The sequence below is a fragment of the Athene noctua genome, chromosome 2, assembly GCF_965140245.1.
Source record: "Athene noctua chromosome 2, bAthNoc1.hap1.1, whole genome shotgun sequence".
Classification (NCBI taxonomy): domain Eukaryota; kingdom Metazoa; phylum Chordata; class Aves; order Strigiformes; family Strigidae; genus Athene; species Athene noctua.
The window spans coordinates 143,362,415-143,386,630 of record NC_134038.1 but is presented as its reverse complement, the minus strand read 5'-3'; the positions used below and the strand labels follow the sequence as shown (position 1 = coordinate 143,386,630).

The window sequence follows — 24,216 nt, the reverse complement described above, 5'->3', positions numbered from 1 at the left end:
TATTTCTTTTGTTTTCTTCATCTTCCTTTATGTGATTTTACATTGATTGTCTTTAGCTAGCAATACTTTCCCCAAAGGCCAAGATCTTTGATCTATCTGATTATCTGAGCCAATGTTATTTAATTATATATGGATAATGGTATTAGAATCTGGCCAGAAAGCTTTTAGAAAAGATTCCAGGAAATATTAGTGCTGTATTGCTTGAAGAACAATTTATCTGTCCCTATATAAACTCTTGTTTTTTCTCTTCTACTGCTGCTATAACCCTAAATGTTTCTAGTAAATCTCCTAGGAACAATTTATTCAAATGGAAGTGTGATTTTTCAACTCATCATATCCCCTCAAAATGTCTATTACCATGATTAGCTTGATGATTTTCTTTTTGATGCTGATGTGATAAGGTGAGGGAGATGATACTGGTTTTATATAAGAAATAAAAGTAATTCTTATTTTACACCTGTTATGTAGGAATCCAGGCTATTATGAAGTCAAATAAAGTTTACAAGAAAAAAACAACAGAGATTAAGTAATTAAAAAAACTAAATGTAGGGAGTTTATATGATAAATACATAATATATAGTAAAATATATAATCTATAATTAATAATATATAATAAAATAGATAATCTATAAATAATATATAACAAAATGAGTTTTTATAACAATCTGTTGCAGTTACTGAAGGAAAAGCATTTTTTTCCCAAGAAAGGTATAACAAATGGTGAACAGATATTAAGTAAAAATCAATCTTAATTAAGAAACAGCAGGTAGTAACACTTTAAACCATTAGTACTGAACAATTAAGATGTCACTTCTGCAGGTTGATGAAAAAAATACAAAAAGAAATATGTCATTTATAGATAAGTAGAGTTGTGGATTCTCCTTTCTCTGAGGTCTTTGAGGAAGAGCTGATGTTCTACAGGAAAACATGCTTTAGTCAAACACAGTTTATTGGAATTAATATTAATACCTGGATTAAATATAATGTCTTATTAAATATAATGTTTTAGGATTGAACTAGATGGTCAAAAATTTTCTTTCTTATCAGAATCTTTATGAACTGAAATGTCGTATAAAACTACATATAACTGAAATCTCAGATGTATTGTGTTGACATATGTAAGAGTGAGAAGGAAGCAGCCAGCCCAAATTTTATACTGTTAGAAATTAAAGAAATAAAGTATCCAAAGATACAAAGTGTAGGTCCCTGTGGACTTGAAATCTGAAAAGGAATATCAAAAGCCACCATTGTACCACCAGGATGGTATTTTGTTAAATAGAAAAATTTGTTCTCTTCAACAGTTTAAACAGAAAAAAAAACCCACCTTATTGAAGGACATGATCATTAAAGAAAATTATATAAAAGGATTAAAATAAGTCCTTAAGTAACAGTACATTTTAAATGATAAAACTTGGCTAGCAATTTTACCTCTCCCTCCTAATTTTTCCTTGGGTGCAACCCCCAGTAACATTTTCTTGGGGCCATTAGCACTTGGAAATAACCCAGTTTGATTGGTGTGGGTAGTCACAGAGGTTGGGAACCTCATTTCAGAGATACATTCCACCTCCATTCAAAGAAGCTCTTTTTTTTAGAGGTCTCGTGGCTTTAGCTGAATTACTAGCATTCAGATGGACAACATAGTTTAAAGCTACAAATACTTAAAATCTTCAGCACAGGGATATCTCATTCATGTAATATGATGAACTTCTGGAAAAAAGCTTCTGCTAATGAAGAATGACTATAATTCATAGGCTTTGTTCTGTTAAACCGACCACTGAAAACACTAAGATGTTTTACCAGTCCAATTTCTCCAGTGAAAAGAGCTTGTTTACAATTGGACACCAAGATGCTTGTCACTACAGCACATGAGGAGTGGCATGGTCCCTATTCTAAGGCAGTGCTATCACATATGTTCTCAGCCTTGCTCCGTTACAGTTTGACAATCGACAATATTTTTAGTGGTTTCAGTGGAGCAAGATCTACTCTCAGGCATTGCAGATCATAGCAGAACTGATTCATAAAATCCATCTGTAACTGACAGACTGATTTGCTCTTCCTTACTATTTGTTCTTACACCGGAAGGCAATGGGGTATTGAAGTCATACCCAAGAGGAAGTAGCGTTTTGCTTGGGTAAATTACCCATTAATATAAAACCCGGAAATCTGAAGATATTAGTGGTTTGGATGGCTATTGTGGTAACAAAAGACACTCCCTCCAGGAGTACAGTATGGTCAGTGTTAATGCACTAGCATGGTATGCTCTGCCATACGCCATACTTAGGCTGCTGTAGCCATTATGGTGGGCGTGCTGGGACACACAAAATGACAAGCACACCAAAGTTAAAACAGAGGTTTTAACTGCAACTTTCTGCTGTGCTGAGAGCCCATTAATTCAAATCCCAATATCATACAATTGCACAAAAGGCCACAAACTTAAAAAATAAAAAGTCACATTCTTTTATCTGCTTCCTTGATTTTCAGCCCTTTGGGTTCATCTTTTCAAGTTGCTCTCCTTAACTACAAGGGTGTTAAACAGGGATTAGCTGATCTCAGTTCTATAGTAGTTGATACTCCAGAAAAGCATCACATATTGTGACCTTTAAAATAGCATACTAAACGCTGGTAAGATTTTTTTTTTTTTAATAAACTGTGCTCTACCATTTAAAATCAGACTCAATCCATGAACATATTGAGTAACTAAAATATATTATGCGGACTTTTCTACTAAGGAAGATACAGACTTTGGAGTCTTGAAATAAAAGCAAAGAACTAAAAATATTTCTGAAAAATGAACTGCTAGCTCTGCTTTTAAAAGAAGCTAGTATTTGTGACTGCAGAAGCGTGACAGTTTTTACATGGGTAATTTTCTTAATAGAACCTGCAGAAATAGGGCAGAAAGAAACAATTCCAAAGAGTGAAAAAACATCAGTCATATGATTTAACTTTTAAATAAATTCAATGTGTGTGAAGGAAATGTAGTAGTTGTTACGTATTTCATGAACACTGTTCACTTTACACAGATGCTGGAGACATCAATGAAAGGATCAAACAAGTAAAACATTCACTGGGCAAAGGGGGAACTGCTTTGCGCACTTAACATTTTTTAGCAATTCCAAGGAGAAAACCTGAAATATTTTTCTCAGAAGTTACCTCATGCAACTTGGCAACAATTCACATAGGATATTAATCATAAATCATTAAAAAAATATGAAGACCACATGAAAGCTCACAAAAAATATAACTTAATAACTATATTAAGCCTCTAAGCATTTCCTTAGAAATTATCTAGATGGTTAATTAAAATACTTTAATCTTATTGAAAAATATAGCTCTGTTTCACCATTGTGTTATAGGACAGTCAACCAAAGTGCAAACTTTGTCTGATTGTACCTATAATGTGAGTCAGTCACACTCTGTAGAACAGGGGATTTTAACTCTTCATACCTTTTGAAAGAAAGCATAGCAGAGTGAAAATTAAGTACAAAACTTTTACTACAGCATTTCCCAGTGTGTGGATTGACTATTGGTGAAAGAAATGATTTGTCACACTTTTTTTTTTTTTTTTTTTTTTTTACAGTAGCACCACACTTTAGCCAAAAAAAGATGACAAGTCAGTTCTTAAGTGCTCTTTCCACTCGTAAGTACTCAGAAGCCTATTACTCTGATGTTACAAGCCTTATTGTGAAACAGGAAGTAGGAAAGAAAAACAATTTCTCTGGAGATTCATTTAGGACAGCTCAAATGGAACAGTGACTATATTTGCCAGAAGCACAGATGCAGAATATTTTGACCCATCTATAAACTGCCTACAGAGCTGTCCCCAGAATAGTAAGGAATTACATATGGCAAATGCTGCATATTTCAGCCTATACTTATGAGGTTCCCATCATCTTACATGTGTTTTTTTTAAAAGGCCTTTATCCTGAATAATCTACTTGGTTGGTTTTATGTATTACTTCACAACAACAGATTTCAGAATGGATCCTGTTCAGTACTTCTTTAAGTACTTGTTTCTTGGATTTTGCCTTTAACTTTGATGGTACATGGCACAATACATAGGATCCCTTCTTGAAACCAATGGTTTAAGTCACTGTCATCCATTTTGGCTGCAGGAAAAGCAGGAATGCTCAGACGAGCTGCTTTCTTGTCTTAAATGTAAGGTATCTCCCAACTTCAGGAGTAGTAAGCAACAGTTTGGGGCAATGATTTCTTAAAACTTTGGTTAGATCTACAAGCATGCATATTTTCATTCTATGAGAAGCTGGCTAATGATGTGTACAATGACTTCACATCTCTGCAAATGAAGAGAAGGAATCAGCAGAGCGGATACAAGTCAAATGTTCAGCATGCCTCCATTATCATAATACTTATCTTTATCCACTTGAAGATACAGAAATATTTCCATGGAAATTATTTCTTCTAAATTATTGTGACTAATGCGTGTCTGCTTTATGTCCAGGTGAATATTCCTGTGCTTAGAAATAGCATCTTGTATGCAGACTAGCATCTGGCCTCCTTACAATGTTATATAAGGAAGACTACTGGAAAAATTTCTAACAATATAGTGGTCTTGCCAACTTCAGTGTGACAGTTTGAGTGAGAATCTTTACAAAATGTATTACTGCTTTCAACATAAACGTTTTGTACTGCTTATTCACATTACTAGGTAATCCATGTCCATGAACAACTTATTATGACCTACCCTTCTTAATATTACGTGTATGAACAATGTCACCCTATCCAATTTCATGTTTTGTTCATATTTGTTCACAGATGAGACCATTTGGTGCTCAGAGATGCATTTCCAGAGATATATTAAAACCACTTCCATGGTGTCTACCTGTATTTTAACATATTAGGGTCTGAAAGCACCCCTATTTCTAAAATATGGTCCAAAACACTGCCATTTCCTTTCAAAATGCACAAGTCCTCTTAGATGTGAGGTGCCCTAGACACAGATATTGATTTACATGACCTTTTGTGCACTTACAAAGATAGGAAATGATAATCATTATAATAATGAAAAAGAACATGACAGAAAAAATAAAACAAGACTTTGAATTTAAAGCAACCTAAAAAAATCTATGGCGTTTAATACTATCTCATCTGATTCCAACAAATTTTAACATATATTATTTTCAATATAATAATATGTACACTTGAATGACTGTGTAAATCATGAATGATGATATTTTACTGGGTTTGTACCGTATTTTTAAATCTCTACATATTAAACATCTGAGATTCCAGGGCTTCATATGATTTAAGACAGTTTTGGGAAGATTTTGAGTCGTTTATATTTGTGATAGACACTAATGGGCCAAGCCATCTCTTTAATCTACAGTATCATGCAACACAAATCACAGTTTTAGGGCTTCTAAATATGCTACTTTTAAAAACAGAAATTGTTGATAAAACACTTAGTTAAGGAGAGAGAGAGATACATAGGAAGAGAAGCAATCTTAGTAACCATGATTAAATTTCTCTCTTGAAAGTGCAAACCATAGATAGTCTTCAGACAAGTGTGTCTGTGGGGAGAGAGGGGGAAGGGATGAGTATGGGTTTTCTTCTACAGGTAGGCAAAGGGGTACATTGCAGAAAATCACTTAAAATTACTGTTGCCAGTATGTTTCTAAAGAGTATAATTTTATAGATATAATTAGTATCCAGGGTTCTCTGTCCTCCACTAGAAACTAGATGATTCACAAAAAGAAAATTAAAAGTTAAAGGTCACTTATTTGTATAGCTCATCTCTCTATAGTTGTTCCTGGCTACCTTAGGAGACAAAATACACAGATGCTTTTTGTCTTATCCAGAAAAAAATGTATTACCATTGCCCCAAAAGCCTATACATACTTTCTCTGAACCAGTGCATTGATCTGAACTCCTGTTGAAGACATCCTTTTCAAATAGACCTGTGAGTGAGTCTGAGCATTTAGCAGTAAAGCATTGATATTTTTCTGGCACCGTTACTTTCTTAAATTAAGGTGTCCAACAATGTTTTCAAAATGCGGGGAAAAAAAAAAAAAAAAAAGAAAGGCAATATCTGAAAACTGGAATGAAACAATTACAGACACAAAAGCACTACACTGGATAGTTACAGAAGAGTAAGTCATGCGATCAGATTATTACTAATAAAATTGAATTAAATTAGAGAGAGATTCTCCCAGATTTTCCCTCCAAAACAGAGAAAACTTTACAAGTATTATAGAAAAGTAATCAAGATCCACTATGCTTAGAAATATTGAAACTTTAGCAGCCCAGACATACCTATCTACGAGTGAAGGATTTAGCTACTGCCCATGCATATAAAGGGGTATAAACTTTGAAGTAAATATTGCAATAAAGCAGGTAATATCACTCACCAGCTGAAAAACTTTTAAAGATAATTTTTTATCTTCTTTATTTATTTGCTTCAATAGACTAATGTTAAAAAATTTTTCTCTCCACCTCAATGATTTTAGGATACGTAAACCAGCCAAAAATTTCTAAAACTAAACTAGTTTTACATTATGATTGTATGGAGGAAGCAAAAGATTTATTTAGAGGCTTATTTTAGAGAAAGTACACTCAAACATCACATCACAGAAGTTATCAAAGCACTAGCATATACAGTGAAAAATATTTTAACTTAATTTGAGAAGCCTTAATTATGTTCCCTCTCCAACCTCTTTCCCAAAGACATCACAAAGTGGGTTGTTATTATTATTGTTTATCTTCTGTTTATGTTTTAGAGAACTTTAAAGGCTAAAGCATTTAAACCTCTAGTTAAATGTGCTCTTTTCTCATAAATAATTTAATTCAGATCAACACATTTATAAGCACTGCAAGTCAGGAGAATACTTCCATATGTATTTTTATCATGCTTAAGCATATGCTGACTCATAAATTGGATAAGCCTAAAAGTTTTTTTTAGCTACTAGATTTATTCAAACTCTTCTACTTAAAGGAAACCCTTAGCCTCTACCCTGTTTTATCCCTTGAACTGATGTGCAGACATCTCTCACTTTTATTGTCGTATCTTTGCTCCCTTTGACAACACAGTTAAAAATGAAGAGCTTGTCAAGTCCAAATAAGAGTTTATGCAAGCTATGTGTCTATTCTATGTTCTGAGAAATCAGAATAAAAACAAAGCAGACTCTTTTTCTCCAGTCCATGATTACAGAGTTGTGATACCTCCACGATTACAGAGCATAATACAGCTGAAGGCCCCATCTCAGACAGATCTCTCCACTGACTTTGAGGCAGTAGCATCATAAAAGGAATTTGAATCAACACTTCTCTTTGACTTTTCTCAGAGCACACAGATCAACCATCAGAGATGTGCTTGTCAGAGCCACAGTGGAACAATGTCCTGAAACTTATGCTTGAATTTATATATGCTGTCAATCTTACTACTTTCAATATAGTTACATATATTCTGAGACATATTCATTCAACATTTTAATGGAAAAGGGAGCATTAAGAGGTGACTATAAACACACTATTTTCTTTAAATCCACTGCAGAGATTTAAATCCAGTATGAGAATGTCTTAAAAATACTCCATAAACCTCTCCCCGGAGCCACGAATTTAAAAACAGATAATAACTTCAGAAACAATTATTTTGGGGAAAATTGAGCCATTATTGAAGATATTGAGGAGGAATATTGGTATGCTACGGTTCAGTTTCTTACACAAAGAAACTGAAAAAGATAATACGAGGCTTTACTACAAGACCGCTATAAATGATGATCTTGTCTTCTTTCAGTTCTTTAAAGGTATAAGACTTAAATGGATCATTGAAATAAAAAGTTTAGAGAATGGACCAGATGATAAGCTACAATCTCTTAAATTCTATGCCAGTTATCAGTATAGCATATTCATACTGCACTTTAACATTTTTCTGGTATGAATCTTAATCTTGTGTCTTCAGTGCTCAAAATCTAGTGATTTTCAACTTGTGGTCCATGGGTCTTCTAAGCATTTGTGAATGATAATAGAAAAAAATAGTACATTATGAACAACACTATAGTAAATTCAGGGCACATCCCTACATTGGGAAAGTTAGGTATCCACAAGGTGAAACAATGGTTTTCAACAAGAGAAAAAAAAAGAAAAAAAAAAAAAGTGATCTAAACTTCAGATAAAATTTCAAACTATATAGCTATAATTGATTTTCTTTAAAATCACGAAAGTGATGATTATTTCATTTTCTATATTATACATTCTGTGAAAACCTTAAATGCCAAAAAGAGATCCCAAACAAACCCCAAGCATATCTTACCAATGATAAAAAGAATTTCCACTGCAATGTCACTGACAGTTGTGCTTCGAGTTGTAGACAGCTCATCATGGCCAATAAAGCAAACGTTATAAGGTACAGTCACAGCAACATAAAACGTTGCCAGTAAAATAAGCCAGTCCCAGCCAGCTTTAAAAGTGCTAAAATGCAACAGTATGAATTTGGATTTTTTTGCATCTGAAACTTTGTATTCTGGAAATGCTGGTTTATCTACAAAAACATTCTGAAAAAGAGAGAAAATACTGAAATGAGACAAAACAATAATTTGATCATACAGACACATTTCTTCCAATAGAGCCATTAGTTTTTGTTTTGTTTTTTTAAAGTATAATGAAATATGACATAGTCATATTCGGGCAAGAACTAACGCTAGGGTTTTTTTCTAATGTGGTTCTCACACTCACTCAGACAGATGTTTCTGTTGATGGAACTTTTGTGAATGTTGGGGCAGGAAGAGTATTAATAAGGAACAGATTAAACAGAATGAGGAGGGAACTGAATCTGGCAAACTATTTCTTCCTCTGTTGGGTGAATTCTGATGAGCAATGATTTTTTTCTGAACAGATAGGTTAAAGTTCTGTGTACATAGTACATAGTACTGCAAAAGGGAATAAATGCATAGAAAGGAATAGATGGTGCTGAAAACAAAACATCCTTCATGTACACATTTTAGAGCTGTGACAAGGTTGTTTCATACTAACTCTAGCCTGGTTCTAGAATACCTGTCAGTACTTAGAGCACCTCTCCTGTTTAGTTTTGTCTGAGGGAATGCAGTTAATGTGCCTGAGACTGCTATGAAGCAAAGAACAGTTAGTGGGAATAACTTCTTTATTCTCTTTAAAATTGCACTCTTCATCTAAACTGAAATACTAATATAGACCTACCATAATACAGATCCAGATCTACCTACCTTCACTGTTAGACTATACTTACTTTGTCATGTGTCTCAAGTCTTTGTCATCTAACCAGCAAAGGTCTTTGCACAAAGACTTCAGTCTTCATGTTTTATAAATTCTTAACTTTCACCTTTCAGATTTAACAAAAACATCTACCCTCCTAAAAAGGAGCATGTGGTACATGAACTGTCTTATGTTATTTACTAAAATAATTCTTGCTCACTGTCATTGTGATCCTTGTTAATGCCGTTCCAATAATGAAGAACCTCACAAAACAGTATTGTTTGTTCAGAAAGCTAAGATTACTATGAATATAAAGACAACAACTGCATGACTGCAGACTTAATTATATTTTCCTTGCCTGTCACGGCCTTTCTCTTTGTGTGTTTCTTTTAAAATACTGATGTGCTTGCCTTCTCCATTCTTGATTCTCATTCATGAATCTTAGGAGCTGAACTCTCATTGTTGTTATCATCAGCCCATTTTTAATTGCAGAGAAGAAAACGTTCCTCTTATGACTTCCAATTCATAGCTTTAAAAGTCTAGGCACTAAAGGTAGTAAATTAGTCTGACAACAAGTGTTTTAAACCAGTATAATATCATCTGCACTAGGATTTTGACAGTACAGCAGTCACCAAAAGCTATTTAAAACTCATATTCCTGAAAAACATTACAATTCTATGAAAATATCACCAGAAGACGTGGTTATATTTTGCATTTTTTTTTTAAAATTTATACTTTTTAAACACTTAACATTTTAAAAACTTTTTAGCTTTTTAACCTTTTTCAAACATTTAACATGTTTAACATTTAGCATTTACTCACAGTGGAAGTGACTGTATGTCCTTTGAGGCATATATCAGCTGTGTATTTTCATGTCATTAATCTATACCAAAATTTTTCTGCTTTTAATTTGTAATGTAATAATATCTAGGGGGATGTATCTGCACTACTGCATTATTTTGGTAACCAATAAAAGGAACATGCCCAGTGGCAGATCATCTTTTCAAGGGTGTTCATGATCTATACCCTTTGGCTACTTTTACTGTTATCTGTCTTCCATCCTCCCTTTAACCAAAACTAAAATAAAGACCATTTTCTTGTGGCTCTCTCAAAGATTTTAGATTTTTGATGCTAATGATCGACAAACAAGAAACTAAATACTGGTTTTAGATTTGAAGAAAAACTATCTTTTTGCCATGCCTGTCTAATAACTATAGGCTCTCACTGTTGGAACAGGCTCTCAGATATTATTCTAACATTTTTATATGTACATACTGATTTCATATGCATTTCTAGTTTTCTTCTGCATTAACTTTTCTCCTGAAACATAGTTCCATGGAGCAGGAGGGTTATCCTTTCTCCTGAGCATATTTCTTTACAAGTCTTTCTGCTGCTGTATTTTTGGTTTTGTCTATTGTTTGATTTGGTTTGAGCAACATTCACCTACTGATTAAACCTGGATTGAACCTACTGATTAAAACTGGAGAAATTCCCATGAAAAGTTGCCTAAATGAAGTGTTACCTTCCAGAGCTTACACAGCATAGAGATTTTCAGCTCGAAGTAATACCCTGAGTTTCTTCTTTTTTTTTTTTTTTTTTTTTTTTTTGGCAAAGAGTAATTATTGAAATGAAATAATTGGGATTATAATATAAATTGGAATCTAAAATTAAGTTCGGAGCAATTTTATAATGTGGTTTTCGTGGGGTTAAATATCTGTTTACAGTATGGCTAGATGCACTGACTTGCTATATGAAGTGTAACAAATACCATAGTAGGCATGAACTGCACTTTACTCCTTTTGTTACCATAAAATGATGCCTAAGATATTTCTTAGGTATTCACTGACCTTCTACAATACACTTTTTTTTTTTTTTAAAGACAGTACTAAGAGTCAATTTTTGAAAAATAATTACACCTACATTATTTAATTTTAATTTGTTCTTCTCTCTTCTTTGTAGATGTCCAGAGATATGATAAAGTACAGCTCTGCTCCGTCTTCGTGCTGACTCAAAATGTGACCCCGCTCTTCCTCTTCCTTTCCATTTTTCTGCAGAACAGAAGTGATTCTCCATTAAACACTGGGAAATGGCACTTTAACCTTTGCGAGATGAACTACTGACATTTTAGACTTTGGTAGAAACAGGGCTAGATGTAAACATTATGCACATCTTTCTTTAGTTTTGCTTCATCTTTTGCATTTAAGAAAACAAAATTGCTCTACTGAAGGGCACATAAAAATCACTATAAAGCTTTAACTGTCAAATGCCTTCACACAACTCAGAAGCAATTAATTGCAACATATGACTTCATAGATTAGAAAAATGTACACTTTACTGTTTCAGAAAATGAAATAGTGCCTGCTGACCAGAGGTAAGCATGACTAGGAGTAACCACTTAAGGTATTCCTACTCTCTCTTTTCTTTCAGGGAAAGAAAACCAAAAATAAATCTCATGATGTGCTTTTTAAAAACTATCTGACTTGTACTAGGCTTCCATTATGTCACAATATGCTAATTTGCAAGCTTGCTCATTACTAATATCCAGTTCTTTTATTCACATATTTAGATTTCTTTTCCTACCACATGGTCACTGGCATAGTCACTTGACACATTCCTTGGTGACATGAAATCCATTAAGAGTAACGACTAAATGCTGTTTTGGAAAGGTCTGTGGTCTTTCCATCCATTCAGATGTCTGTGATTGCCAGTCATGGGATCAGATTTTGTTCTTGCTTATACAGAGGTGAATTCAAAGTACATCCAGTGACTCTGATGGAATTACAGTGAATTGATGACAGAGTAAATGAAAGCAGACATTTTGTGATGTGTTAGGATTAAGAAAAAAAGAATTATGGGAATAAAGTAAAAAGCTGTCTGTCAAACAGTTTAATTAAAGTCAATTCAATGCATACAAATTAAGGGGGGAAAAAAAAAACCAAAACCAATTAGCAGAGCCAGAAATTAACAAGCAAAATAGCTACATCTTGACACCTGCCTAGAAAAGCAAGAAAGACTTGAATAACAGAAGACTGATGTATTTTTGGCTCTGCAACACAAAACCATACATAACAAAAAGTGTAGGAAGCTAAACTTTCCAAACCTTTTAGTGAAGAACATTTCATGTAATTAATGAAAGAGCTCTCTCCAGTTGAGGATTTTTTACATGTCAGTAAGAAGTGGGGGGGGACGGGGGACGGGACATAACATGAAAAACGGTAAAGAAAAAATGTTGCACTGCAAAACCAAATAGCTACTCAAAAGTTTGAGGAGGCAGATGAAGAAGCCCTATACTTCCCAATCTCCAACTTGGATGTGGTTTAAAGAGCTACAACACCTACAGGTGCCAGCTACAATGAAGAAAGATAAAACAAAAGGGACGATTTCAGAATATACTCCATTAAATGAACTTTTTTTTAAAAAAATTTATCTCTCAATCATTAAACCACTTAAAACTCAAACTAAATTTTAAAAGTATTCTTAAATTTTGGGTGAGATTAAAGTGCTTATCTGTTTCTCTGAGCAAAAATGAATTTAAGTCTGTTGGATCGGGTCTCCACTGTAATATTGGACAGCTGTAGTAGCCTGTTTTTCTCATATGACTTTGAAATTCCCTTTAAAACTATTAACAGGCCTCTCTTTCTTCCCTTTCTCAACCTAAACTGCCATTTTGGATTAGGCGATTCAGTTAAATGTCTCCCAAACTAGTCAATAAAATATGCTTCAGATCTACTATGAGGCAGGCTGAGAAAGTGGGCAAAGACCTTTCCCAAGTTTCTGGCCAGCAATGGTTTTGTGACTCTTTATCTAAAGGCTTCATTCTCACAATGTCTCATATCTCATACCTCTCCATGTCCTTAGTCTACAAAGCACAAGATAGTCCATCCTGGCAGGCAGTAGGTATAACAGCCTAGGCAATGTGATGTGTTGTGAGACCCACAGTGAGCCATGTTGCAGAAGACAGGCGTGATGCCTTCAGGTGGAGTTTCTTTGACTACTTTCAGCAGCCCCAACAATACAAGGCTTCTCCTGTGTGGAAGTGGAGCTCTCTACCTCTGGTCAAGCTTGAAGGCCTTCTCTTTACCCCTTCTAGATCTCCTGCATCCTTTTTAAGTAACTCTTTTTTTGAGAATAACATAACTTTCTAGATATGGATACACAATTGCCTGACACAATAGTGTAATAATGCCTTCAGTTCTTTTCTTAATAACTCCTAACCTCAGATTTGCCATTTTCTTATATGCTGAGTAGTGAGCTGAGGAGGTGTCCATAACTCCATCTCTTCCCAGAATGGCAATAATTACTATAGAGAGAGTCAATGGACACATTCAGTTAAAATTTCTTTTTTCCAATATATTTGATTTTTTATTTTCTGTTCACTCTTTAAATAAAAACAAGTTCCTAGTAAGATTTTAAATTTTATGTGCCAGCAGTCTGCTAATGTTTTGCTTTAGATGGATCCCATCTCTCCTACGCAGGTTTAGCATTCCAGCCACTAAGGATTCTGTAGTCGTTAACTTGCTCAGGCTGTGGGGTTTGATGTGGTACTCACTATAGAACCATACTAGTTGCATATTTGCACAAGTGACTTCCATCACATGCTGATTCCAATATTTGCAAAGGATTAATGCCACCTCTATGCTAATATTGGAAGTCACTCAACTCCTAGGGACTGAAAAGAATGTGTAAAAAAGGAAAGCATGACATTCATTATGAAGTAATAGTATTTTTCTTTTTGAACAGAAATGCTAGAGATTTTTTATTGTAGTTATTAGCAGTGAAAAAAATATGAGTGACCTGTGCAGATAAGATGCCATCAGACAATGCCATCACTGGAGCACGTGTCAATAGATCAGTGAATTTGTGCATTCTTGCGTTTTCTGATTTTCACAGTATCTTTAGGAAACAAGGCAATCCTGATCCTTAGTAAACTCCGTTGTTCTCCAGGTGAAACTTTGTTGGTGTGAGATTATTGTCTGTAACCTTCATTCCTTTTCTGTCATACTCTGTTTACAAATCACTATCCTGAAGGAGACAGTTAATTTTTATAAACATCCAGTTGTTTATTTCTGGTTCTTAAAAAAAATGTAGGTACCCAACAGACTTGCTTTTGTCTTTCCATGGCTGATAGTAGCTAAAATTTACCCTGTGCTTAAAATCAAAAGGATTTCTCATCTCCCCAAATACTGTGAAAATTCATTGCTCTAAAGAAATCTCAGATTTGGGGGTCTATTTCCTGGCACTTCTACACACCCCTTCCTGTGTGTTGATAATCCCCCACCCCAAATAGCTCTTAAGAAGGATGCTTTGCTATTTAGTCTTAACCCCCATTTTCTTTGATCAGAAAAGTGCTAATGCATTTCTTAACTCTTCTTGCTGTCCTTCTGTGTTGTTTTTCTTTAAAATGAGATTAGGTATAGCATGACAATAACACATGACAATCTCAGAATTCTTTTCTAAGAAAGGAAACTAACAATGCCACCTCTCTGTCAATCCTTACATTAGTCTCATAACAGCTTAAGACTTCTTACAATCTTGTAAAGGAAGGCTGCAGTGGAAAAAAAAAAAAGCATAATCAGACACAAATGCCTTCGTAACAGTTGACTTTTCTGTTTGTGTTTTCATAAGAACATGAGGCACCATTCTTCCACTTAGAATTAATAGCAAGTGTAGGCATAACTCTATTTTTGTCCCTTTGGAAAAAAAAAAATAAAAAATCTACTCCTTAGGTATAAATCAGGAAAAAACCCCTGTAATTTCTGATAAGATCTACTAGGTATATGCTGCCCTAGTAATGAAGAACTGTAAACTCAACTTTACTGACCAAATTAAAATGAAATCTGTCTGTTCTCCTTCAAAGCACATCAGAGTAGTCAGAGCATAGCATCAGATATGGTCCAGAATACTTCATGGTTTATAAAGTTCTCTTTTCCCAGATAAAGTATGATACATTTAAATCCTTGAAATGTAAAATAATGTGTTTAATCATCAAATAGGACATCAGGCTTATACTGTTCTTTCAGTCATGAAGTTCAGGTGGTAACAAATAAAACATATCACAAGTCCTTCCTGAGGCAGAGCCAGAGGGGTGCTCAACTCACAGTCAAGGGAGCCTATTGCAACCTTACAGCTCCTGGGGATCTTCCTTCTCAGGACAGCTGAGACTGTGACAGAAAACGGCTCATGGCCCAGGAACTCGTCCACAGGCACAGGCAAGCTGCACCTGAACAGAACCTTGCTCTTGTTCTAGGTGTCCAGCCTCATGCTTGGCTGTAATTGCACAGGCATAGGAGCTTCCTTGGAAAGTAAATCCATCACATACAAACAGAAGCACCATAATCTTCTTGTATAGTGGACTCAAGCTGTCTACACCGAGTAACTGTGATGTGCCCCAGAAGCATTATGCTCACTCCACAGCAGACAAGCTGTGGCATGAGAGAGACCATGAAATGCATCGCTTTACAAATACTGAAATAAGCTAACCTCTGGCCAGAAAGGTTGTACGTTATTGACAAAAAACTGTCTCAGCCTTGGTATGTTTCTCCATTTTTCACATCATTAACTTGTATCCCTTCAATAGAACTACCTTCACTTTTTCCTCAGGTTATGCATCATCACAAAGAAATATGTATTAATTACTACTTAGGTTTTCCTCTGGTGTGAATACCCAATATGATCTTGTAAGCAATCATCTCCCAGTCTGATCATGGATCGTTATCATACTATCACAAGTGTGTATGTATGTGAAAGAGAAAATTAATGTCTAGCATTTATTTCATAGTACACAGGGAAATCTGAATTATTTGTTTTAACTAAAACAATCATAAATTTAGGGAATGAATAAAAGCAACCAGCACCTCTCAAATTTAACCCAAAACACAATATACTGACAATATGTGAATGAGGTAGAGAAGGGTGAGGTAGTTTGAGGGATTAGTCCTGAAAATACATGCACACCTGCGTAACTTTATTCACAGAAGTTGGTTTTACCAAAAAACAATGTGGCAGTTATCCTAAAGGCTGTGAGGCTGCAGACTTGGACCTCTTAGCAGTATTTCTGCATTTTTTTGACTCCTTTGAGGGCAGTAGCCATTGAAATGATGGAGTTCACCACCAGGGACAAGACCATAACCATTTGCAGATTTTTCACATATTCACAACCACATTGGCTCCATACTCAAGGTTATGCTGCAGCCCCAATTACTTGATTGCCAGGGCTGTCCTGTTTGCTTGCCAGGCTTAGGATAAGATTGGTTCAGACACATTGACTGTCCTCCCTCTTCAAACAGTATAAATATGACCATTTCAAGTCATGACATGCAGCAAACCTGACTGTCCATGTGGGCAAAAATAAGAAAGATAATACAAATGTAGCTATCTTTAAATGTTTTGCAAGGAAGAGTTGTGAGAAAAGCAGTGAGCAAGAGTCAGATGGCTCCAGATTTACATGGACAGTCATCGCTACAGTGTCTGCTATCTGGAAAAAAAAATTTTTTTAGATTTATTTAATAGTGTAGTGTATATTTTTATTAATAGATTTGCATAAAATAATGAGATTACTTCTTCTTAGATCTTTTGAGGTCCATGAGCAAGTATGAGGAATAAATAGTTAACATTTTTATTCTGTTACAATTTACTCAGAGGACTGGATAAGTTGACAGAATAGCTAAGGACATTTTTGTTTATTTCATTATTTACAAAGCTGAAGTCAATCATGAGATGAAACTACAGGTAATGGCAGCTCCCAACTAAGAAAATTTGTCATAGAAATAATATCCTTATGAATGTATGACCTAGATTTCCTTTTGAACAATAACAAAAAAAGGTAGAGCAGGGTAAATGGACTTTCTTCATTACTAAGAAGTATCCAGATACGGACAGACTTGGAAGAGATCCATGACGCTGCTCCATGTACATGCTGGAGCACTGTGAAAAGGCATAGTAACCAGGTTAATACTGCCTGACTTCACAGACTATTGTGACTTCACACTATTGCTGGTTGAACCCTTCCTTCCTCAAAACACAGAGGGAGCGGCATGTTCACATACCTGCATGACCTCTCCTACAGTTGTATTCTGAAGTCAGGCAGGGAAATAAACCTCCCCCATTACCTTTCTTGTGTATTTCTCTAGAATGTCATAACCCAACACTCAACCCAATTACACAGTGAGATGTTGTTACCTGGGATATCTTACAAGTACTAACTGTTCCTTTTTGGTCCTGGGTTCAGTGAACCATTCATTAAAGAATTTGTCCATCATTTATTAATCTTATAACTCTATCTCTAAAAGGCCTCCTCTAAGACGTGGAATCAATACTTTTTTTTGTCCTTTTAATATACGTCTTGGGAAACCCTCATCACTTGCATCATAAGGTAAGGAAAACCACAGCAGAAAGTCTGACCTCTGCATAGACACTCATCAATAGCCCACATGCCATAAAATAAATACAATGATGTTTACAGAAAACACAATGTTACTTAGTCATATTCAGTATCATTAATGCAAAATACACTTCATAGTCGGGCCTAAAAAAAAAAAAAAATCACCCAAGGAAATTCCAAAGGAGACAACTGGAGTAAAGAAATACAAAAGGATTCTGAATGAACACAAAAACTCCTTCAAAAACAGATTGTATGAAAGGCTGGTATAAATTGTTCTAAACTTTTTAAAACCTCTAGCTAACTTTCCGATTTTATTCTCTAGAGGACAGCACACCAGCAGTTGTCAGTGAAAGAGAACTGATAAAAGTTCTCACTTTGTTATTAATGACAGAATAAAAGCACTACCATGGGCAACAGGCTGCAGGAGGTCTGTTGGTTGCATGACACATTCTTTCAGTCAACAACCACCAAATATTCACAGAACTGTTAGCTGTATGGTGCATCCAGGCTATCCTCTAGCTGCTTTTTCATTCTGTTAACTGATTAACTGATTCAGTAAGATGTATTTAACGCATATAGCAGCTGAAAAGCTGTGAACATTATTACAGAATATTTTTTAAAGGGATCAATTTTACACAGAATCAATTGTATGATTTTAATCATTTTAACATTGTGCTATCAAAGAAAATTCAGCTTTGAACAGGCAAAGAAGCAATAGTATATATTACTACTACTGTTTTATGGATCAGAAAGACCTTTAAAACAGTAGTACACTTATGAGATAAGAAAGTCTTAACCACATTTTGGGTTGCTGACTCTCCCATCATTACAAAAAAGAGGGTAGGGGGAAAAAGACACACAAAGACCAGAACAAGGGATCTTTCTCCACCTCCCTTTTGATGGTTGATGGGTGTGCACTCATCAATCTTCTTTTTCAGATGCCAGTATTTGGGTCTATCTCATAAAATTCAGAATTAAAAAAAAAAAAAATCCAAGTAGACACGCCTGTCTTCAACTACTTCTAATAGACGGAGAATCAGTAGAAAACTCTGAAGATGAATTGACTTTAAGTTATTTTCCAATTTATTAATACTATTGCCTTCTCTCAGGTTTTACCTAAAAAGTTACAGAATCTCTTATAACGAAGTAAAATATTCCATCTCAAAAATAACTATTTGATAATTGTGTAAAAGTTTATTTACCAGCTTATTACTACACAAGTAGAGTCATCTCACAAATGGAAAAACTGTCATTTTTATTATACCACTAAATCTGAAACATGCTGTAGCTCTTGCAGAACAAAATGTAGTGTTGAATTTGCAGCTGTATCATCATTTATTCTTTCAGCTGTTTTTGATGTGATTCATCTCCTGGAGCAGGTTGTATTTCCCACAGTGAATGCTAGCTTATGGCAAAGTGACATGCTCATTTATCATTATGAACAAGAGCATAACTAATAATATAGAGAATATTTGAAATATTTTTTTAAAAGGCCCTAGATCTTAAATATTTCCAGTTATGGATGTATTATTTAAGGACATAATCCCAGTTAACCTAAAGGTTTTTTTTTTCTTTAATTCCATTAATTAAATCACATACTTTAATTACTGATATTTTGTCCTCCAGAATATTTGAGGAAGGTTATTTGTAATGTGAGGTGATCATAATTTCACAATCATTGATCTTTGCACAAATTAATGAAAAAAAAAATTTGCAGAGAACTTAGCAATAAACTATAACTTTGCTCACTTAAGTGAAAATGAATATATACACCTGAATAATTTCTATTTTGTAGTGAAAGGAAGTCTTCTGTCTTGTTTTCTGAATCTATCTATCTATAATTCAGAACCAGATCAGTCACCTATAAAAATGTTTTGTGGTCAGTGCAACTCGCCCTGAGTTAAAACAGGGAGGAAAACCAGCTTTTTAAAAAAATTTAGTTTAAAGAGTGAAGACATATAAAAGTTCAAAGACCTATAATGTCTGTGTATACATTTCATGTAGTCATCGAAATATCCACAGAGTATCTCTGATTATCTCTTAAAAAATTATATTTTCAGACTATGAATGTGACTTGCTATAAACCAAAACTGTTCTACGACCTTAGTTACGAGAGGTAGGATGGATGGTTGGCAGATGTAAAACTGTCTTTGCTACAGCTAGGCAAAACTCACCTGTAATAAATCTTATTTGCTCAGTCTTTATAGGACCTCGGGGTTGCTCTGAGGAGCTACGGCATGAACAACATTCAGCATAACTGCAATTACAGGTGAATTCTGCAAAGTCCCCTTATTTGTGTTTCTGAACACAAAGTACATACACACTATTAATTTTAGTCCTCATAGTCTCGCAATAAAATGTAAGATACAAGGCTGTGTCTAGGCATGTAAAAGTCTTTAAAGACATGTCTTCATTTTCAGATTTTTTTCCACAGAAATAAGACATTTATATACAAAGGATTTCAAACCCTCTACCTCCACAGAAACCCCTTCCTCTACCCCTCAAAAACCCACCAGCCACAACACAACTCTGAAGAGCTTTTCTAACTGACAAAGTACATACTAAATGTATTCACTGTTTCTTCCTTGCTTTCTGTTGTCAGCCTTATATGGTTGAGCTAGCAAACTAAAAGGAAAAGCTGAAGATATTTTCCACTGTTTGCCATCAACCTAGTCCAATCAAAAAGAAAAGTAGCAAAATTAAAAACCAAACCAAACCCCAAAACAACTCTACTCCCCCTCCCCGCCCTTGATAGCTTGGTGTATAAGGGAAATCTAGAGGTGATTTCATGAATTTATCTAGGAACTCATGAGTCAATGAACTATTTGGTTGCTAATGCATATATTCTCTCATCCTTCCAGGATATCCCAGAATATGGTCTGCTTCTCTGCATTTGCTCAAGAATCAGAGTTTGCTTTTTCTCATTTTCACTCTATATATACCACAAAGGACAATTTCCCCTCACCTTCAGAGTGTACCCTGTTCCTCTCTGAGAGCTGCTGTAACGGAACTGCCACTCACCGTTAGCACTTGGTAAAAAGCTTAGGTAATGGCCATAAAGATTGATATTTCTCAAAAGGTTCAGGGCTCAAATACAACTTCTCTGCTTGCAAAACAAGATGAAAAGGAGAGAGGGATACCATCTATGTGCTCACATGTATCTGCAGGAACAGAGAGTAGAAAGGCAGCTCTATTTTCATCCCCTAAATTTTTAACACTCATGCACTGACCAGGAGGAAAGAAATTTTTCTTTACTGAAGGCAGAAGAGATGTAGACCCTTCCTACTTTGATGGTCAGCCAGCAGTAAAGTCATTCTAGAGAAGATGTAACTGAGTCACTGAAGAATATAGGCTTCCCCAATAAATTCTTCCTTTGGGCAGCAGGAAAATTGGTCTAAAACAGTACTTCTATCCCACCTCCTCCATTAACAGAACTGCATGGTGCCTGATGCATTCTGAAACACTTTATCTGCTTTGAATACTATACATCTACGTGACTATACATCCTCCTCTCAATATCCTATCTCCTGACAGATGTAAGGAACTTTAAAACAAAAAGTTGTGCCCGGAATATTCACTTCTGTATCCTGAGCAGTCACAAAGCAACTGAGACAGTAATTAAACAGAATAAATCAATGTGCACATTGCAGAATTTCTTAGAAGAGCCCATCCCTGCCCCCTAAAAATCTGGAATCCAAATGTTTGGCCCATGGTATTTCACTTCTGGCACACTGAAAAGAACAACGTCTCATTCCAACAAATGATGCATAATCAAAATATATCTATTTTCTTATAAATTTGTATAGACCTAAGGATTAATAAGAAGCCAGAAAAAGCTAGCCAGTTAAACCATAACACTGCAGGTTAGTTTAATCCATGGTGGGTGTATTCCACTTTTAATTAATATTATTATTAAAGTGTCCTTGCCAATAGGTAGGACAACTTGGCAAGGAGGTCTTCAAACTAGGAACAATATGGGGAGAAGACGATGACCACAAAGAAGTGAGGAAGTGGTGAGATGGACTAGTAAGTGGCTGGACTACTGGGCTCAGAGAGTTGTGATCCGCAGTATAAAGTCCAGCTGGATGTCACTCGATAGCATTATGATTGGGGCACTGATCCTATGGCAAATTCATTAATGACCTAGAAAATGGGAAAGAGTATGCTCTAGGCAAGTTTACAGATGATATGATTTGGGATCAAGGACTTGTTACAGCAGATGTTTGTGCTGCAAGAAACTTCAGAGGGACCTTGACAGTCTGGGTAAATGAGACAACAGGAACCTGACTGAGTTCAACAGAGGAAGGTACAAAGTCCTTCACCTGGGAAGAATAAACCCATGCACTAGGAGAGGCTGGGGGCCAACCAACTGGCAAACAGATTGCCGCGCAAGGACTTGAAGGTCTTGGTAGACACCAAGTTTAACATGAGCCAGCAATGCCTTGTGGCAAAGGTGGCCAACAGCATTGCAGTTGGCATTGGGAAGAATGCTGATAGTAGGTTAAGGGAGGTGATCCTTCCCCTCTACAACACTAGTGAGACACATCTGTAGTGCTGGGTCTAGGTCAGTGCTCCTCATTGCAAGAGAAACAGGGACGTACTAGAACACATCCAGTAAATGGCCACAAAGATGACCAGGTGTTTGAAACATCTGACATAGGAGGAGAGACTGAGAGAGCTGGGACTGTTCAGCCTGGAGCAGAGAAACCTCAGGGAGAGATCTTATCAACGTGTATAAGTATGTGATGGGGGGAGGTAAAGATGACAAAGCCAGCGTCTTCTCAGTGGTGCCCCATGAAAGGACAAGAGGCAGTGGGCACAAAAATTAAATATATGAATATCATTTAAATATAAAATAATATTTATTGACTTTGTGAGCAGTCAAACACTGGAACAAGCTGCCCAGGAAGTTGATTCTCCATCTTTCATGATATTCAGCACCCATCTGGATGTGGTCTTCTAGCTGACCCACCTTCAAGTAAGGGGCACTGGAGCAGACAATCTCCAGAGATGCCTTCCCACCTCAACTGTTGTATGATTCCGTGTTTACTATATATTGCACACATTTATATAATAATGCTGGAATAAAGTTGAGAAAATCTGTCCTAAGATAATTGTTTTCAAAGAGATAAAAATTTTCTCAAAGAAAAAAACAACAATAGAATTATTTTCAGAATTAGTTGAATTCAACGGGGGAATTTTAACAATAATTCTAACTACTACTCTACATCTATATAACCCAAATTATTATATATTTGCATACAGATTAGAGATATGAAAGTAGTCACAGAGTAATTTAATTTCTTATTTCCCTACCTGGATTCTTGTAATCTCACTAACTTCCAGCACATGTCCAAGTGTATTATGGAATGTTCATATGCAGAAATGAAAAAACACTGACCCAGCCATACCATATTGGAGTCCAGATTTGGAGGCTGATATTTTCAGTTTAATCAGTTTTCCCCCAAAAGAACAATGGAACTCTTAATCAGTTTACCAGAATATAGCTCATTGTGAGTCAGGATGCTAAAATAGATCTCCGATAAAACTAAGAAAGTTTTAGAAGGAATCACTGTATTTATAAAGAAGATTTTTCCTGTATACTAGAAAGACCATCAGTTTGGTTAAAGACCCCAAGTATAGGAAGAAAAGCTGTTGAGTTGCTTTCCACAACAGTAAATGATTATAGGTATTATTAAGCAGATGGAAAGCAGAGTGAATTTCTACAATAACTTTATAGTTAGCGGAAACCTGTATTGTTGAAAGCATATTACCAATATTGAAAAGTTGAGGCCCCTAAGAACACTGCAATTAAAAGGGGCATGGGGGTGGAGGAGGGGGATGGTAAAATAAGTTTAAAAAAACCAAAACCAAACCAAACTGAAGAAGCCATATGAGAGTTCGTGACTGTCACACACTTCTTAAGGACTGCGAAGATTCTCAGGCATGTGTTTTTGCGTTTTTCTTGTATGACGGTCTTAGGACAAAGTTTGCTCTTCCATAGGTTGATAGGGCTGATTTCACTGGAAACTTTTATACAGAAGAGGAACAGAAAGAAATTCTGTTAAATTTGTATTTAGAATGAGACATTCAAAAGAAAAGGTCACAGACGACATCTGACATTTGGTCTGGGTAAAGCAAAATCAGGCAAAAAAGTGGATATTTGAAAGGTGCATTGGCACGAAGGAGCAATTGAAGTTGTGTGAACAGATGAGATAAAATAGATAAGAAAATGCAGCAAATCAAAGAAGTATCAACTCCTGAGGTCTGCAAAAGTAAAAAGACAATCCACAAGAAAAGAGAGGCCAGAAAATCAGGAGATAAATGAAGGTGTCATGAAAGTGCAAGGAGAACAAGATTTTACAGAAGAAAGCGATGGTATCAAAGGTAGGAAAGACATAAGAAAGAGGGAGTCTGGAGAAGACTTTTGGAGGTGCAACCCGTGATAGTATATTACCATATAGTGTTGGTGGAATGCCGAGGGGTCCACAGAAGACTTAAGAGAAAAGCAACATGAAGGAACTTTTATAGAAAAACTTTCTAAGAAGTTTGAAATAAAGGGAGATGGAATATGACTATTAATGTTCCATACAAATTATAAAAGTCTTTTATGGGCAGAAAAGATGAGAGGTAGACTGAAACAAAAACATTAA

The 24,216-nt window shown here is 35.4% G+C and overlaps 1 protein-coding gene across 2 annotated transcripts in view; it reads right to left on the bottom strand.

Annotated features, from left to right (window-relative positions):
- KCNH8 (potassium voltage-gated channel subfamily H member 8) overlaps nt 1–24,216 on the bottom strand; it is a 200,047-nt gene that overhangs the window by 90,473 nt on the left and 85,358 nt on the right. For both annotated transcript variants that reach the window (XM_074900508.1, XM_074900509.1), the window contains exons 4-5: nt 11,104–11,231; nt 8,267–8,507 (exon numbers count right to left, since the gene is read on the bottom strand). In XM_074900508.1, coding sequence (XP_074756609.1) covers nt 8,267–8,507; nt 11,104–11,231 — 369 coding nt within the window. The remainder of the gene's footprint in view (nt 1–8,266; nt 8,508–11,103; nt 11,232–24,216) is intronic.